Below are 20,194 nucleotides of genomic sequence, written 5' to 3'. Positions count from 1 at the left end.
TGGAGTGGAATGGGGTGTTTTATAGGGGTTTGGGAGATTTTAGATAGAATGTGTGAGGATGGAATGCTATTGGATGAGAGAAGATATTTTGGTGTGTGTGTAAGTTGGCTAAGCGGTAGAGAGGTTGTGTGTGCTAGTAAGCGGCAAATAGGTTAATGCCTGAGGCCAAAGGTTTTAGGTTCGAATCCTCCGTGGCGCGACATTTAAATTTAAATTCAGTTACTCAAAAAAAAAATACTCCGTCTGTCCCGCAATAGGAGTCACATTTATTATGGACACCAGTTTTAAGAAATGTAAAGGATAATGGATTGGAAAAGTTAGTGGAATATGGGGTCTATTTTTTTATATTGGTTTTACAATAGAATGTGAGTGAATTGTGAGTCAGTGGAATGTGTGACGTACTTACCATTTATGGTAAAAATGAAATGTGATTCTTATTGTGGGACCGATCGGAATTGCAAAATGTGACTCTTATTGTGGGACGGAGAGGAAAAAAGAGAAGATATTTGGCATGCATTGGGAGTAAAAAAGAGAAGATATTTTGCCATGCAGGAATGCCATGCAGTGAGGTAGAACAAGACAGAGGGTATGGAATGGGGCTGTGATGCATGTGATACTTGATCGACCTTTTCTTCACAACAAACAAAAACCCTCTTTTCATGAACACCTACTATTTCCTTTTGCCATCATTAATTCAAAATTTCTATATTATACTTCCCGTTATCACTACCACTCCACTTCCTATTTTGGTCTTTAATTTAAAATAAGAAAATGGTTGCTATATAAGTCCTCAATACAATTATATAAGTTCTTACATTAGTATTTATTGGCATGAATTAAGGATGCGTACATGGCGCTGATGTGAATTGTCACTAAAATATCGACATATATATATATTTCAACTATATAATAAATTAACGTCTCCAGTCAACTTAGTGACTGGTAAAGATATCAAAGAAAGCAACTGATTTTAACAGATTAATTTGCTCGTATTAGGCATGTTCCATCTACAGCCTAATATTTATATCACAATCAAATTGTCAAGTCACAATTTTAGAAACAATTAAGTTTATAATTGTAACTATATATACATGCCTCGGATACCTTCTTTTGTACTTGTAAATTCCATGCCGAATTTCTCCTCAACGGATAAAACACAACTTATATATTCAATTCTGTTTTGATCAATTAAGGTGTCTTCGGTTGTCATGACTAATTATCATGTACAATAATTCATCTAAAATTGAGTTGTGAGATTATTTTATTTAGGGAGGGGGTGCTCGGATATGACTAATTATCACATTATTATCACAACCATAATAGTACAAATTTAATCACGACTTTGTCTTCATGACCATTTATTCCCTATTTAAAATTTTTGCAGCGTCCATAAGCATCGCCAACATACTATAATTTATTTAATCTAACTGCTATTTGTACTTCGAATTTATTTTTCTAGCTTTACAAATATGAAAGGGTTAAATAAAGGAATATTTTCTCCCATGTGAGGTGGTCCATAAAAATTGAAAAAGTAAGCGTTTGTATAATAGGGACATTTGATCTCTGCAAGTCAGATTTTGTTTTGGTAAGGTTAATCATAAAGGGCAATGTGTGGAGCTTATTGCTTCCCTATCTTCTAGGAAATTTCAGATACAACAATTTAAAAAGTTTATGTATGCTAAAAGTATATTTGCATACTGTACTAGTTTGTTCGAAATGCCTTTATCAATTTCTCTAGGGTGTGTTGTGCTGTATTTAAGGTACAAAGCGTAAAGAGTCCAGTGCCAATTATCTAATTACATTGTTCGTATAACCCATTTAAAATTGCGTTTAATTCAAGATTAAGAATATAGAAATGTTCTTATTAGTGAAAGACTAATTAAATCAATATTGTGGAGTGTTTTGGACCTATCCTAATTGGGCCCTAATTAATTCAGCTATATCTTCAGCCCACGTATATGTGTAAGTGGCCCAATGACTTACTTCAGCCTGTTGACCTCCACGTGGATCCTAAGTGTGTTTGTTGTGGGAGGGCTCAACTTCGTCAAACAGTTTATCTCCCTCTCATTCACTCATTTCTCACTAATACACTCTCTCTCTCTCTCTCTCTCTCTCTCTAAGTGGAAGAGGTCTTTGGCCGGTGCAGTTGCTTGCAACAACCTGAGCCATCACTGCTTTAGATCTTCCTATTATCCTTTGTTATATTTTTTTTGTATAGATCCTTTAGGATCTATTGTCTTGTGTTACTGATTTGTTTTCTTGAGTGTATAGGTGATACTTGCATGATAGAGATTTAAGTAGTGCTAGGGTTCTTGTTGTATCTTGTCTTGTACTAAATGTTTGATCTTCTAACCTGTGTGTTCTAACTTAGCTATTCGATTTATATAAATAATTTTACTTTATCAATTGTTGTAAGTCCTAGAAAATGCCCCTAGAAGAAATTTATAACTCCAATTTAGGAGTTTCGGACTATTAAGATCTACGTCATAAATAACAATAAGTAATAAATATAAATATTACACGTTTGCAATTTGTTGAATAATTCCAAAATAGTAAATATATCAAATTAAAGTATTAAAGTGTATGATAAGAATGTGATGGAATATAAGTTTTAGAATTAACACAAAGTTGGAGATAAAGAAATTTTAAGGATTTAAATCATGATATACATAATGGTTAATTAAAATTTTGGTTTCTGCAAATGTTTAACACCTAAAAGGACTTAATTTAATTAAAATAAGTTTTAATATCTATTGATGACCAAAGTATCATTAAAATTAAATACTGGAAGGATAATGTGAGTAATATTATGCAAGAAATAAGAATTTAATTAAGGTTTGGATAGAAAACTAATAGAAGGGCAAGCTAACGTCTTAGTCTGGGGTGGCGACATTTTCCCCCCAAGTATTATCCATATGATGAGTTAATTTTTAGTCCTTTGAAATATAGAAAAATCTAGAAATTTAATAGTTGGGGCGACTTTTAAAATCTAAAAGAACTTCTTCCTTATTTTCAACCAAAATCGGTTGCATCTCTCCAAGGCTCCACAGCCATTTTTCCTTCACTAATTTTCAATTCCATTGATGAATCAACTATATCTGCAGTTGAAGCATCACTTTGATTTCTTGCTTCAGTTGCTTGGATGCATGTATAGAATTTCTTTGTTTTTTTTTATATATTTGGAATACGAACTCGCATAGATCTTTGCATACACTCTAGCCAATTTGGATCTCTAGCTTTTCTGAATCCATCTTTCACACGCTGCCGGAATCATTGTCCTTATTGTGATATCTCTGATTGCATATAAACTTGTCACAAAAGTATGACTTCAGTCTCTGAATGACTTTCTTTACATATTTATATTTTGTGAGGAAAAGATAAAGATGACGATATAGATGAAGATTAGATGATTGTTATTGTGCTCTCTTGTATTTATAGATATGAAATGATTATTTTGTTTTTTGAATGGATAGCTAGGATTTAATTTTACTTTTACTATGTGTAGCTATAATTGAAAGTGTTAGAAGATGAAAAGCTATTAACTTGGTGCCCAAGAAAGATATTAGCTTGGAACCCAAGAATAGCTTGATTACATACTAGAATTAAATTTATTTTTTCCATGCACAAGTCACATATTTGTAATGCCCGATATGAAGGGTGACATTAACATATCATTGAATAAAAGCATCAAGCCATTACCATGAACTACAATCTGTCTACTTTTCTCTATATTTTGTTAACCTAATGATGCTGATACAGTCAAGAGAAAGCACAAGGATGGATTGTGCTTTTTTCTTTTCTTCTTTTTGAATGGATGGTTAGGATTTACTTCTATTTTAATAATGAGTGGCTACAATTGGAAGCATAATGGTTGTGCTTTTATTCTTTATGTTTTTTGAATGGATTGCTAGAATTTACTTCTATTTTTACGATAAGTGGCTACGATTGAAACCACAAGGATTATGCTTTTTTTTTTTTTTTTTCTCTTTTTAATAGATGGGTAGGATTTACTTATACTTAAATGATAAGTGACTAAGATTGAAAGCAATAAGAATTATGGTTTTGTAAAATCATTATAAATTTAAGACATGTTTTAATTATTTGTCATATCAATCATTCATTCAACTTCATCTATCCTTTAGATGAATCCCAATTTTATTTCCAATAGGTCACCATTTTGTGATGAATATGGTGAAAATTCTCGTATGATATTCACTTTAAACTAATATATGCAAAATATGCAGCGTAGTATCAACAACACCAACGTGTTGATTCAATACCTATGTGGCCATCAAAGTCCACAAATATATTGTAAATCAGTTCTAGGGTATGTTGTCATCAATCATGATCGAATGGGTGGTCACGCGAGATTGTACTCCCTCCGTCCCATAAAAGTTGATACAAAACTTTTGGGTACGGAGATTAAGCATTTATATTAAATAAATATGAGAGATGAAAAAAGTAGGAAATATAAGAGAGAGTAAAGTAAATGATGGAATAAAGTAAGAGTGATTAGATGGTCTGTCTTTTGTTAAAAAAGGAAATGGACTCAATTTTGTTGGGACGGACTAAAAAGGAATACGACTCAACTTTTATGGGACGGAGGGAGTACAATTATTCTTTTGCAGATAATCCCTTATATAATTAAATCGTGTTTCCGTTGCATTTTACTTTTGTTTTTGTTTTATTAAAACAAATTAATTAATTAATTTATTTATTTTTTTTTGAAAACCGTTGCTTAGAGTTCTATTGTATTTTACTTCTTTCCCTATTTTATTAAAATAACCGAAAGAATAAATTGATATTCTTCATAAACAAAATCCAAATAATCAAAGGATTTAATTTTAAATTATTTTATCAATATAATAGTCATCATATTTATGGCCATATAAGACATTCATCAGTAGTAAAAATATCTTTATAAAAAAAAAATTACACTCCGTGTATACAAAAATAATTGAAATTGTGCTTAATTAGTTTATACTATTCAACAGATTCACAAATAATTTATACTCGCTACAATTTATTAGTTTATATTCAAAACACAGAAGATTCACTTACAATTGTATTCATTTTTCTTTCTTGTAAGAATCTATTGATTACAAACTCAATCAAATCAGTTAAATAGCAGCTGGATATTATACTGACATACAAGATCTTCCATTTTCTTCATCATAGAGAGCCAAAAAGGGCATGAATCTGTGTCTGAAGCCACCGTGTTCGATAACAACCTCTTCATACTCCGCCGCGAGGAGGAAAGACAAGAAACACGATCCCATTTACCGAAACAAGACCCCAATAAGTCTCCCTTTCCCGAAATCACACCCAACCCCACTCTTGCTCCAGCGGAGACTCCCACCCCAATCCAAGAAGCAAGCCCTAGAAAACATCATAACCGATTTAGAGTCCTCCGCCAAAAATGGCATTCAATTAAACGATCCCCAAATTTTTGCATCCCTTTTGGAGTCTTGTTTCCAGTTGGAAGCCATTGATTACGGCGTAAGAGTTCACAACCTTATTCCTGAGAAGCTACTGCGCAAGAATGTGGGGATCGCATCGAAGCTTTTGAGGCTATACGCGTGTAGTGGGCAAATCGAGAAAGCCCACGAGGTGTTCGACGGAATGTCTGACCGGAACTCCTCGGCTTTCCATTGGAATTCGCTTATCTCTGGGTATGCTGAGATGGGCCAATACGAAGATGCGTTGGCATTGTTCTTTCAGATGGTGGAGGATGGAGTTCGGCCCGATCAGTACACATTTCCGAGGGTGTTGAAAGCGTGTGGAGGAGTTGGAGTGGTTCGGATCGGGGAAGAAGTTCATCGCTGGGTGGTTCGGTCTGGTTTTGGAAACAACACGTTTGTTTTGAATGCACTTGTCGATATGTATGCAAAATGCGGTGACATTGTTAGAGCTAGGAAGGTTTTTGATGGAATTAAGGGAAAGGAGTTGGTTTCTTGGAATTCAATGATAAATGGATATGTTAGGCATGGTTTGATAATTGAAGCACTCTCTCTACTTCGTCGGATGGTGGTCGAGGGAAGTGAGCCTGATGGTGTCACTCTATCAGCGGTGATGACAAGCGTGCTGCTTGAGAAAATTGGAAGAGAAGTCCATGGATGGGTTGTCCGTAGAGGGATGGAGTGGAACTTATCCGTGTGCAACTCATTGATGGTTTTCTACGTGAACCAGAATGATCTGGACAAAGCGACATGGTTGTTTGAGTGTATGCCGGAGAGGGATGTAGTTTCGTGGAATTCTATAATTTCAGCTAACTCTAAAGATCCCGTAGCACTAGAGTATTTTGACCGGATGTTTGAGTGTGATGCCTCGTCACCAGATGGAATCACATTCGTCTCCTTGTTGTCGGCATGTGCTCACTCGGGAATGGTTAGGGACGGAGAGAGGTTATTTCGGATGATGGTGGAGAGGTATGAGATGAGCCCGAGCATGGAGCATTATTCGTGCATGGTGAATCTTTATGGAAGGGCGGGGTTGCTTGATGAAGCGTATGAGTTTATAGAGAAGAGAATGGAGATGGAGGCTGGGCCGACTGTTTGGGGAGCGTTGCTGTATGGTTGTTACCTTCATGGTAATGTTGAGCTTGGGGAGAGAGCTGCAGAGCGTCTGTTTGAGTTGGAGCCGGATGGTGAGCATAATTTCCAGCTCCTGATTAAGATTTATCAGAAAGCTGGATGTTATGAGGATGCTGAGAGAGTAAGGGGTGTGATGATGGAAAGAGGCCTTCACCTGTAGATTTTGTGCTTGATTTTATGTTGGGATAAGTTGCTTTGGTAAAATGGAGCAGAAGTGATGCATGTTAATTGCTTCTATATTTGTTGTAAGTGATTGATGGAGAGGCAGTGGCATGTTGATAAGTGAACTATTCTAGTAGATAAAATAACACTCTAGATCATTGTTAATATGTTGACAGGTACATTAAATTTGCCATATTAGCTTAGCATGTTCATTTTCCCAATTTGATCACCCTGCTATTCCACTTTCAAATTCTATTTATTTATCTATAAATGTATTTCTTTCTTTGGTTCATAAAATATAAAATAGTTCATGAATTATGAGTCTGAATAACATGACACAAAGACACACAGATGTGCTCTTATATTGAAAGCATAAATAGTTAAGCTGAAGTATATTACACATATTCTCCTACAACACACACACACACACCTGTAACATTATAGATGTGATCTTATATAGAAAAGCACAAATAGTTGAGTTTAAGTAGAGTAAATTACACATATTCTCCTCTACTCACAATGATACAGAATCTCAAGGCTCCAAGAGTAGTAACATTACTTTTCAAAGCCGCGATTTGGTTGCAGGTTTTCCGGCATCAGATTGCAGGAAAGGATAGTCAGTATATCCTACAATGGGATCGTGGGTATAGAAGGTAGCCCTGACATACTTATTCAAAGGAGCATTAAGCTTCAGTCTCTCAACCAAATCCGGGTTTGAAATGAAGAGGCGTCCGTAGGCCACCAAGTCAGCATCCCCCTCGGCCACGGCTTGGATCCCTAGGTCCCTGGTGAAGCCGCCACTACAGATGAACGTTCCTTGATATGCATTCCGCCAGGTTCTCAATAGCTGTGCCTCCTCATCTTCACTGCCTGGCCTGCCCGACTCTGTCTGACCATAGGCTGTGTATCGCGGCTGAGTGATGTGTAAATAGGCAAGCCTGGAACCGCAGTCTGACTGCAGTTTATTGAGTCTGTCAATGACAGCTAGTCCGAGGCTGCGTGGATTGGAGTCCATAGCATCAAGATGATCGATTGCAGGTGATATTCTTACGCCTACCCGATCAGCACCGATAGCAGAAACAACGGCTTGAACAACCTGGATAATAAGTTTGCAGCGGTTTTGGAGAGATCCACCGTACTCATCTGTGCGCTCGTTGATCCCATCCTTCATAAATTGGTCGAGGAGGTAACCGTGAGCTCCATGGATCTCAATGCCATCAAATCCTGTTCACTTGATGCAGGTTAGTATGCAGAATTTTCGATAAAAACGATAGACCAGACCAGACCAGACCAGACCTGCTTCAATTGCGTTTATGGCGGACTGGCGATATTCGTGTACAATCTGAGGCAATTCGTGGGTGTCCAATTTGCGGGGGGTGGGATAAATCTCGTACTTTCCGTTTGGAAGTAGCACTCTCCACCTCTTGGATATTGGTTTGTCCGTTGAAGAGATTGGTGCAATACCATCAGGCTGTAGTTCTGTTACCGGAGATATAATCAAATACAAGTTGTAAAAACTTCAAACTATGATCTTGACCGTTAGATTTCAAGATTTGATGTCAACACATAACAAATAATGTCAACAGAAAATGTCAACACAATGTCAACATTGTTTATCTGTTGACATCTCAAAAGTCTTGAAATCTAAATTGATGTTGTGTTGACATATTCTTTTGTGACTTTATTTGTTATTTGTTAGCATCTAATATTGAAATCTAAATTCTAACGTTCGAGATTATAGTTTAGAGTTTGTAAAAAAAGATGCAGTTTGTGGATTATGACTACTCTGGGTTACCTGGATGAGAAGCCCGACCGACATGCCAGAGCTGGCAGAAGATAACAGCGCCCTTAGCATGAACCTTTTGCACCACGGGCTTCCACGCCTCCACTTGGTCCTTGTTGAAGATGCCAGGCACGTGCGGGAACCTGCAGTTTGCAATTAATTACACACATATTATTAATTATATGAAATTGAAGTGGGAAGGAATTGACGAGATTACCCTGCAGAATAGGGGGAGATCATGGTGCCCTCCGTGATCAGAAATCCGCCGTCCGTCGCTCTCTGCTCGTAGTACTCGCCTAGCGCCGAATTAGGCATCGCGCCCAACGCTCTGCATCGAGTCATCGGCGCCAAAACCACTCTGATACAACATTCATCATCAGATTTCATCCAACAACAACCAATCACAATCCGATCTAATTCACAGACATACCTGTGGGAGAGATTGTGCTGGCCCATCTTGCAAGGGGAGAAGAGCGACGCCTTCGTTTCCGCCATGGATGCTTGCTTTACCGACTCTGATTTGCAACTAATTGTAGTCGCTATTTAAAGGAGGACGGTGGCCGGTGGGTTGAGGCAGAATACGGTGAGGAGAGGAGAAAAGGAGATCAATAATCAACGTTTACTAGTGGTAGGGTACTAGTGGGGGTTGCTGTTCAGCTTTTTATAGAGTGCCTAAAAGTTTTGCGCACGATTTTGACATGCAAATTATTAAAGTTATGTAATTTGTTCTCGATTCAACCGTAGTCAACACCACATTTCCAGTTCACACGTACTGCAAAAACTCTCAAAATACTCCATCCGTCTCATATTGGGAGTGTCATTTAGTTATGACACCGGTTTTAAGAATTTGGTGGTGGAATGTGTAATAAATAAAGTGAAATAGTGGAGTGTGTAATAAATGTAGTGAGATGATGGAGTGAGATGGTTGAGTGTGTAATAAATGTAGTGAAATGATGGAGTGAGATGGTTGAGTGTGTAATAAATGAAGTGAGATGGTGGAGTGTGTAATAAATTATGTGAGTTGGTTGAAGGTAGGTCCCTTTTTGACTTTTTGGTTTTTTATTTTTGTTTTGGTTTATTTTAATGTAGATAATGACATTTTGATATAATTTGATAAACAATTGGGTAAAATTATATGACCTAATATGAAATTTTCTAATGTGACTCTTAAACTGAGACGGAGGGAGTATATTTTCAAAGGTATAGACAATAATACTTCCTCCGTCCCTAAAAATATGTCAAATATTTACTTTTTTGTCCGTCTCTAAAAATTTGTCACCTTTCACTTTTACCATTTTTGGTAATGGACCCCACATTCCACTAACTCATTTTCACTCACATTTTATTTTAAAACTAATATATAAAAGTAGGCACACGTGCCACTAATTTTTTCAACTCACTTTCTATTATATTTTTTTAAAACCCGTACCGAGTCAAATGGTGACGAATTTTGAAGAACAGAGGGAGTACCATATTTACGATATAAATATACATTGGAATCTAACCTATACAACATAGTTTGACCGAATCCAACATAGTTTGACCGAGTTTATCAATGTTTTAGTTTTGCAAAATGAAATCATATTGAAATTGATCTATATTACGAGTGAAATGATTTTAGAATATTTATTTTCTCTATACCTTTTTCGATGAGTAATAAATATTGAATTAGACTTTGTGAATTATGAGATTAATTAAAAATAAATAACTCTTCATTAATCTTGCACTCCTTCCTTTTCACGGTAATATCACACTTTCATTTTTAGCCTAACAAAAGAAGTCAAATTTCTCTCTTTTTTTTAAAGTTGTCACTCACCTTAATATACTCCCTTTGTCCCATACAAATATAGGCGATAAATATGGTACGGGAAATAAGACAAAATTGGTAAAGTAAGAGAGATGGGGAGAATAGTATGGTAAAGTAAGAGAGAGGAGGTGAATGCTGGTTGAAGTAGTGTTAGTGGATAGTGGAACCTACATTATTAAATTAATATAACTTTCTAAAAATGGAATGCACATATTTTTGTGGGACAGACGAAAATGAAAAGTGCACATATTTTTATAGGACCGAGGGAGTATAAAATATATTTTCTCTCTCCATTTAATACACAAAACAACATCTCCGAAAATCTCGTACCATCACACAAGTGTAGCGTCTGCCTTGAGACGAGAGAGTATTTAAGGGACTAAAATATTAATTGCAACAATTATGTGCACAAGTGATGGGATGCTAATGTCCACAACCGTTGTCGCCTTCAAGCCTCGTTAAGGCCACATGCCTGGAGGCCTTGGGACTTGGACTTGGTTCTTAGCACTTGACAATTGGGTTGTTCTTTGGGCTTACTTCGAGCCACTTTGATCTTTTTAGACCACAAAAATAGACCTAATTAAATATTGCACAACACCGAAATTATCCAACTAACGAAATAGTTGATGCACTTTTTATTAGCACTAAATAAATCTGCAAGTATACAGAGTATATATAGTATAGCTAAAGGTTAGTACCGGATATCGAACACGGGGAAGACGAACACAAAGTGTCTATCCTCTACTAGACTCAAATACTATCTGGAAAAACAATTGGGTTTTGAAAACTTTTGAAAAACTAAAAACAATAGAAAGCATAGACCAACTAAAAAGCGAATAAAACACAGAGAAAGACGATAGAGATAAGGGAATCCCAGGGATGTGTGTTCACAGTTATGATTATACAAAATTTCAACTACAATACCCTAGCACAGTTTATACTTTGAAAGGACGAGTCACCTAACTTATGCTCATGCGAAACAAATATTGATTACAAGATTAGGGTTGTCAATCCTAACTTCAAAAAGCTCCTAAGACCCTTTAAAAGTCCTCACTCTCAATTAACAGTGCCGTTTTGAGGGAAGCTAACTGTAGTGTCTACTAAGTGAATCTAACTCGCTAGAACTCTGTCACAGTTATGAAGCAAGTTATATTAAATCATATACGATTGTGTCACTCAATCATGCAGCATCAAAACTACTTAGGGAAGAAACAAAGTAAAAACAAAACGGATATTAGATAGAAAAAGGAATTTGTATAACCAAAGTCGTTACTAACACATCCCTAAAATCCTATGAGTTTAGGTACACATAATTGAATAAGCTAAAAACATAGATTGAAGGGAAGACAATTTGGACATAAAACTAAAGCAAATAAAACCCGTGGGTTGAATCCTTGTCGTTCTTGATGTTCTTGAAATCCTTCTCCAACTCCTTGCACCAATGAAGTACTCTAGGTCTTGATCTCTATGAAGTATTTTCCAAGTAGAAGTTCTCTCTTTTTTGATGAAACTTGAGGTCTTATTTATAGAGGAAAGCCATGCCTTGTTGTAGAAGGAAAAAATCTCCAAAATATGGTAAAACTGAGCGCAAATCTAGGGCTTCTCGGATTCGCCGCCTTTCTCCGGCGGGCCGCCGCACCTTGGCCGGCGGTCACCGCGTTGGAGTCCAGAGAGTCTGTTCCCTCCGCGGCGGACCGCCGCACATCTTCCGGCGGTCGCCGGACGAGACTTCTCTTCCAAGCACATTTTTCCGAGGCGGACCGCTGCATTGATCTGCCCGCCGAGCGCCGGCGGTCGCCGGTCACCGTCTGACTCCAGATTCCGAAACTTGGCGTTTTGGCTCCCTTTTTTGGCTCAATTATGCACATTTCTCACAAAACACGTCAAAATACCAAAATAGACAAAATATGCGAATAATGGACGTGTAGAGTGACTTTGACATCAAAAATGGACCAAATAATGGCCTTAAAACAGTGCAAAATCCGAGCGTATCAATAGTCCATCTTTCCTAGATTCTTGTGTGCACATCAAATACATCATGCCCAGTTACATCACGATCTGAACACGTCGTTAACCTTTTGTAACTCTGGGTCATTACACACCAACATGCTCTGCATCTAGAGCTTTGCCTTATATATAGGATAGTTATCTCATGCAAGCATTCCATATGTTGTGCATAAGTTCACTGTGGAAGTCATGTCTTCATCTAATTTAGCTTGTCAAAGCTTGTTTGTTTGTGGTGTTGTCACAATTGAGACGAAATTGTTTCACCTTTGGTGATGACGTGTCAAACCAAAGAGACGGTTAATAGCATCCACAATAGGAGCGGACATTCCGGCAGACAAGCTTAAGGACATCTCAAAAACACCTCCTGCCACGTCATAAGCGCATCTCATTGCACTGCCACGCCATAAGGACATCCCACTACACAATAGCGGACATTCCGGCGGAAAAGCACAATAATAAATATTCACAAATTCACAAATACGCAATTACAGAATTAAAATTTCGACAAGAATACGGGCAAGTGAAGTGCAATAATAATTTTATTAAATAAAAAATAATAAAAATATTACAATCCCCACCACTACCACTAGCCATTTTTGGATCTACCGATCAAATGAGAAATGTAGAGAGAAAGAAGAGAAACTCGTTAATACAAGTGGTGCAAATGAAATGAAGTACAACGAGTCGTATATATAGAGTTTTGAAAAACTATAAAAACAAAAATTGGGATGTTCGACGAGACGTCCGTCGAGTCACCACAATAGCGGACGAGGCGACGAACATCCCGACGGACGTCCGCTCATGACCACAGACGACCTCTCATCCGCCCCAATAGTGGACGTCCCGGACGGATGACCCGATCCCCGGTCGGACGTTGCTATTGTGAATGCTCTAAGCATTTCTTATTTAGCTACCCAAAGATGAAGAAGGTGTAGGAAGAGGTGAAGGTTTGGCTCGGTCTAAGAAGACGTCTATCTACAATCAAGAGCGCTATCGAGTAAGAAAGGATTGAAATGTGAGAAGTATGAGACGTACATGTGATTGTTTGTGTGTGTGCACAAGTGCATGTGCACACGTGTGTGTGTAGTGGCAGAGCCACGGTGGGACTAGGGGGTTCCTTGGGCCCCTCAGCCATTCGAAGTTTGTCTATATATTATATATATATGAAATACTTAATTATTGTTGAAGTAGCACAACTGTTTGGTTATTTGGCTTGTCACTTGGGGAGCCAGGCCCAGGTTCGATCCCCCCTTTGGCCATTTTGATTGAAATTGTTTTCCATTCCTATTTAAATTTTATAATTTGTTTTGAATAAAGAACTTTGTTCTATAATCATAAAAAAAGATTTTCATAATTTAAGGTTAATAAGTACCATTTCTTTAATCTATGCATTTTATTATTAAAATAAAAGTACATAAATATAGTAGTACTATTTATAATTATTTATCTCATTATCCATCTTTCACACACAATTTTTATTACTTATTTTCGAGCTATTTCCGAGCCGCTTACACATAAAATTATTTCTTGTATGCACTTTATTATAAAAAATAAAATACATAAATAAATAATATTTACAATTATTTATCTCATTATCCAATCTCTCATACACAATTCTTTATTACTTATGTCCGAATTGTTTCCGCACCGCTCACACTAAAACACTCAACAAATATTAACACTAATTTGGGCCCCCAGAATTATAATCCTAACCCCAACACTGTGTGTGCGTGTGTTGCGAGTTATATGTACGAATGCAAATGTTTATGCATGATTGTGAAATTATGCTAGTAGATCTTAGTTATAAAGTATGTATATGTAAGTGATTGCATGGTAAAGTAAATTAGGAAGTTAAGTATGTTTGATTAATTGATTGTATGTGAAGACGAATCAACTTGGGAAGATGATTAGAACATGCATGTTCGATTGGGTAGTTTCCGAGAAACTAATTCATGTTATGTGAATACATGAATGGCTGAGAAGATGTTGTGCGTACATGATTATGAAGGAAGCAAGAAGTTGTGAACTTCGCCAATAAGCTGTTAATGTGGGCTTTTGTGAACTAACTATTTTACGCTTTCAAAAGCATGACTACAGTGATATAAGAGTGGTTTAAAGGTTACGTCTGCCAATGTGTTTTGATGATAGAGATATGATTACGTGAAATGAATTCGGATCTGAGTATGGGCCGCAAACCCTACCAGGCTTGTGCACAGATGAATTGGGAGCCGACCTTGCTAGTCGGCTAGTCTCGTGGGCGAAAAGTTTGGCTACACTTTCGTCGCACCATGGAAAGAGGATGTGATTGATGATTGATGATAATGAAGGGAGTTCACTGAAGTCTATGAAATATTTTACTAATTCTCAATTATTTTAAAAAGAAAAACTCAGAGTTCATTGTAGTATGTGTTACATAACTATTTTACTAATTCTCAATTATTTTAAAAAGAAAAACTCAGAGTTCATTGTAGTATGTGTGACATAACTGTTGATAAAATGTTTTGCCAATATGTCAACTGAGTATATCAAATACTCAGCCCTGCATATGTTTTTCTAAGGGTGTCGAAACGGGTATCCACGGGTACCCAAACCCGATTTTGCGGGTACCCATACCCGAAAACTTCAATATTTTACTACCCAATCCCGACCCATATAATTAAACGGGTAACCCATACCCGCATCGGGTGTCCCAAACCCGCAGTTGCGGGTACCCAAACCCGCATACATAATTTGAGTTGTGTATTATATTATTCAATGGTATTGTGCTTTTAGTTTTCGCTTATCATCAATGCTAGTAATCTAATACAATAATTTCATGTACATGTCCAAAATTCTAGAATGAATTTTGGTATTGTTGCTAGTTGCTACACTATGATTTTAAATTTTTATTTTTTTTACTTTGTTGTATTTGCATAATTTCCAACTATTTATGCACAAATATGATGAATTATCATCTCTTAAGTATAATATAACTACGTATGAAATATAATGCAAAATCCAAATTTCAAATAAGCAAATACTATGATTAAAACATCAAGCATGTCTAAAATTAAATCACCATTCAAAAATTTAATATAAAACCAAAAAGACTTTTTCATCAAAAATTTAAATATAAATAACTTCAACTAAAAGTCTAAATATTTTAAATCTCTAATCTAAAGACACTAAACTAATAAAAGTTTCACTTGCACCGATCTTGCAATCCTTCATTTGGCAGCGGATAAATAATTGGAAATAAAGTGTATCTTCGGGGAATATATGGAGATTTGAAACTAATTAACTAAAATAAAATATTTGAAAATCTTAACGCTAAAAATAACGGGTATTATCGGGTTTAACGGGTATACCCGCCCGGGTAGCGGGTATACCCATACCTGCAAAAATTTAAAACAAACTACCCGATCCCGCCCCGTTTCCCATTGTCGTCGGGTAGTGGGTACCCGCTACCCGCCGGGTAGCGAGTCAGATTGAGGGTTTCCCGATACCCGCTACCCATTTCGACATCCCTATGTTTTCCTTATATTCAGATTGAGAGTGATCGTCTGACAGATGTTGAGATGAGCTTTGATGGTTTCTGAGTGTGTCGTGTCTTCGTACATGGGCATTACTCCTTAACTCTCGGTAGACTATATTTTGCTTTCATGTTTCGTTTGTTTTCTAAGTCTTCTGTTTGCGATATGAGTACACGTCTACAACGTTCTTTCCTTTGAGAAATTGAATCCGATGCATTAATTCGATTCCCTTATTGTTCGATATTCGTTTTAAGGTTTTAAGTTAATATAAAGTCCTTTTGATTTGATCTCTGTCGTTGTCTTTACTATGCGTAGTAAAGACAATCGTGACAACTCTTGTCCTTTTTTGGATGACTTTTAAGTGTGCCTCTGAGTAGATTATCTTGACTTTACTGTTAAATTTTGTTGCAATATTGGACATTTTAATATTAATTGTTGCCAATTTTCGTTAGATATCAAGTCAGATTCTAAGTTGTAATTTCCTTATTGCAATATTGGACAGTTTAACATTACAGTCAATTTCCTTGTTGTAATGTTTAGTTTATTTTTAATCAGTATTGCTTATTTTTGAGTGATGGTAATACTTCCTTCATCCTATAATAGATATCACACTTTTCTTTTTAGTTTGTCCATAAAAGATGTCACATTTCCTGGAAAAAAGTTTTCTCTCACATTAATATAAATATAGGATTATTTTCTCTTTCCACTTAACACACAAAATAACATCACCTAAAATCCCGTGTCATCCCCAAATGTGCCATCTATTATAGGACGGAGGGAGTAGTATAAACGACGACAGAACAAAAAAGTTTCTTTTTCACGTCCAGCTGTTAATTCTAGATTCAATCAAACTCTTTGAAATTTTCATTATGTATGTGTATGTTTAAGCGCTTGTTATTTTCATTGTTTTAGATCGGCACCAGATTTTCAAGGTATCCCATTTCTTGCAGCACCCCTAATTTTAATGTTCATGTAACTCCTATTTTGTAATTTATCTTCATCCTACAAAATTATGAGAAGTTCTGCGGAATTTGGGCATGTGGAATATAAGTTCTTGCTCATGATCAGTTTTAGTCAACTAAGGGGGTGTTCGGCTGGCAATATAAAATCTCATGATTACATATGTATCATGTTTGGTTCATAAGATTGATTTCCTCAACTTAATCCTATAGTCTCATGATAATTAGTCATAGCCTCTCCCCTCCAACTAAAATAATCTCACAATTTAATCCTAGATGGATAGTCTCATTATTAGTCATGACAACCGAACGCCACCTAATTCCATCTATTAACTAATGATGTTACAAATTCTTGTTGCGTGACTTTGTGTAGAAAAAAATATCATGAAACTGTGTAGTTCTCAGTGTGTCAATATATATGCTGATAGTTGTGACCGATTAGTGTTAGTTTTAGTTAATTTATTCCATTTGCTAGCTAATGATGATTACAATTTTTTGTCGTGTGACATTTGTACAAAAAAAATTGGATCATAAAATTGTGAAGTTTTCATTGTGTTTATATCTGCTGATAGTTGATGTTGCTACTGAATTGATGTTCAAAGTTTATATTCTAATCTAATGGATTCAATTCTTTTTGCTTCTTTGAGGATTTTTCGGTTACACGGTATAATACAAAGTGTAGCTTAATATGGTAAACCTTAGGTGGTTTCTTGAGGTGGTATTTTGTAGCTCTGTGTAGTGTTTAAATGTTTGAAAAAAAAAGCAAAATACTTGCAACAATCTAGTTAGAGCATCCGCAATGGTGCTTAGGCCAGCAATAGGCCAGCCATTCTCTCCCCTGCCACGTCAGCAACACTAAAAAATCCACCTGCCACATCAGATTTAGGCCAGCCATAGGCTAGCCATAGGCCAGCCGCAATAAAAATAATTCAAAATATACTACATTTACGGAATTAAAATTACGATTAAATTACGGAATTAAATTTACGACACATATACGGGAAAATTCATTAATTGCATTTAAAAAAGTTACATAGATAAAAAAAATCCGGGCTTCCACACACGAGCCACCGCCCCACTCTACTCCTCACTAATTTATTAAAAAAATACATAAAAAATGTTAGTATGCCTTGAATTTGTGTTTGTAATACCCGCACCAGTATTTTGTTATCGATATAGTAATGTGGAACTAGAAATGTAACGTTCTCTCATTTCGTGAAAAATAGAGTGTTTCGAATGGCATTTCATGTTCAATAAAATGAACAACTAATAAAATAGGTTACGTGGATCAAAGTCCTCAAAGAAAGAAAACAAGGAAAGGGAAATATAAAATTTTGGGTGCACTTCGGGCCTTTTCTCCAGGCCCAAATTAGGGCCCGTTTTGAGCAGCCCGTCGGCCCAGACAACGAACCCAGGCCCGCTCGAGGTACAGCTAGGTAGTAGCCAAGATTTCTCTCTCACCTGCAAGATAAAAACAAGTTTTAATGGCTAAGGAACAAGAGTAATTAAGGGCTACTAATTGAAGAAAAGGGACAACATCTCTTTAGTTGAGAGACCAAAGACTTACCCAAAAGGGGCAAGTCCAGCCTGCAAATTCTCCACCCTAATGCAGCACCTGTTTCTCACCAGCCACCAGCAAACAATGGGAGTTAATAGCCAAGTACTAGGTACTCAAATAGAACTGTTTTTGGCAATGTGCTCACTGAGTATATCAAATACTCAGCCCTGCATGTTATTTTTCAAATGTGCAGGTTGAACGTGGACGAGCAGGCGAAGGTGTTGGGTACGATCCTTAAATAAGTAGATAGGTAGCCCAAGGTAGTATGTCTCCATACATACTACTTTGTCTTGGACTTTTCCGCTGCATTAGGATTTTGTACTAGAAATTTATGAACCTAGACCGCACTCTGACTTTATTTTGGCCTTGATTCACTTTCGCCTATGAGACTAATGTCCTATATTCGACTTATCAGTTATGTTTATCCCACTATATTGTTTTTAAAGTGTTATTTAGTCACGTATAGATGTAATCACTACCACTAGGGAGTTGTGGTCGTGACAGAGTTAGTTGTCCATCGCTGGATGTTGCTCTTGTACAGAAATTTAGAGATAGAGAAAATCGCGTTTATATAGTTTTTCAAAAATTAAAAAAAAAAGAATTATTTTTTTTTTTAAAAAGAATTAAAAATAAAAAATAAAAAAAGAATTAAAAAAAAAAAAAAAATTCGGCGCTGGCCGATCGGGCCGCCACAGTGGCGGCCAGCGCATCGGCTAGCGCATCGGCCAGCGCCGAGCGATCGGCCAGCCCACGCCGATCGGCTCGCCGATTTCGCTCTCGCCGACTGCAATGGTTCGGCTAGCCGATCGGCCAGCGCGACGAATCGGCTAGCCGGTCGCTAGCCGACCATTGCGGATGCTCTTAGTGTTAGTGTTAGTGAGTATGGTAACAATTTGTGTTATAATGAAACGCCAACCTAATTTTTTTTTGTATTAGTTAGATAACTTGAAATTTTGTGTATCAGATTGAAATAAAATTGAAATATTTTATACAAATAGTGAATGTATAGATTTGTAAACTGTTTAATGCATGGGAAAATGCAAAACAACAATTTGGTAATGAATTTGTGTTCCTTTCTTTTATATTCATCATTTGGCGTGTTTTGATGAGTTAAGATGCCACATAAATAAATACATTAACAGTTAAAAAGACTATGATAATCCAAAGACACAACATTTTTGTACTCCCTCCGTCCCTGTCATTCGCACGTTTCAATTTCGGCTCGTCTCATTACATTTAAAATATTAATTTAATTATGCCAAAAAATCAATCCAAAATTTATGACCTAAAATTGCTTATAACACGGGACAGATGAAGTATTAGTTAGATAAACTTGAAATTTTTTATATTAGTTTGAAATAAAAGTGAAATATTTTATACTACCTTTGTCTCTTAGGGATCGTTTGGTAGCTATGTTACAGCTAGATAGTAGGACTTATCCGGGTTTAGTTGTGTGTTTGATAGCTATATTACAAATCTATATGATCCGTATTTTGTATTCAGTCGGACAAAGCCCATTTAAAAGCTTATGTTTCAAGCAACAATGTAACTACTCATTTGCCTAAGTTACACATCTAGTCAACCTAGTCAGTTTTAAGAAAATACAATTTTACCATCAATTTTATATACAGCCACATATAATATATATACACACAATAATTTATACACATATAATTAATGTAATTAATGATGTGCAATAATAATAATATAATAAAAGAAGAGTTAAACTATATAATTATTCATATAATTAATGTACAATGAGAAATGCTAAGTTATGTTATGCTTGAATATTATTAAGAGTATAATCCCCTTT

The 20,194-nt window shown here is 36.3% G+C and overlaps 2 protein-coding genes across 2 annotated transcripts; one reads left to right on the top strand and one right to left on the bottom strand.

Annotated features, from left to right (window-relative positions):
* Positions 1-5,046: 5,046 nt before the first annotated feature.
* Positions 5,047-6,984, top strand: OTP70 (Tetratricopeptide repeat (TPR)-like superfamily protein). The gene has a single exon (XM_089058837.1). It carries the CDS (start codon positions 5,194-5,196, stop codon positions 6,751-6,753), a length of 1,560 nt encoding a protein of 519 aa, XP_088914963.1. The 5' UTR covers positions 5,047-5,193; the 3' UTR covers positions 6,754-6,984.
* Positions 6,985-7,088: 104 nt separating this feature from the next.
* Positions 7,089-9,183, bottom strand: OPR3 (oxophytodienoate-reductase 3). The gene is made up of 5 exons (XM_089058838.1): positions 8,969-9,183; positions 8,756-8,896; positions 8,551-8,681; positions 8,052-8,234; positions 7,089-7,979 (listed from the first exon to the last, which is right to left on the bottom strand). The coding sequence occupies exons 1-5, from the start codon at positions 9,031-9,033 to the stop codon at positions 7,318-7,320; spliced, it is 1,182 nt and encodes a 393-aa protein (XP_088914964.1). The 5' UTR covers positions 9,034-9,183; the 3' UTR covers positions 7,089-7,317.
* Positions 9,184-20,194: the final 11,011 nt, after the last annotated feature.

The sequence above is a fragment of the Salvia hispanica genome, chromosome 5 (assembly GCF_029641045.1).
Source record: "Salvia hispanica isolate PSC_SH4W2 chromosome 5, Shi_PSC_v1, whole genome shotgun sequence".
Classification (NCBI taxonomy): domain Eukaryota; kingdom Viridiplantae; phylum Streptophyta; class Magnoliopsida; order Lamiales; family Lamiaceae; genus Salvia; species Salvia hispanica.
The sequence above is the reverse complement of the archived record's forward strand: the minus strand, read 5'-3'. Positions and strand labels throughout refer to the sequence as shown.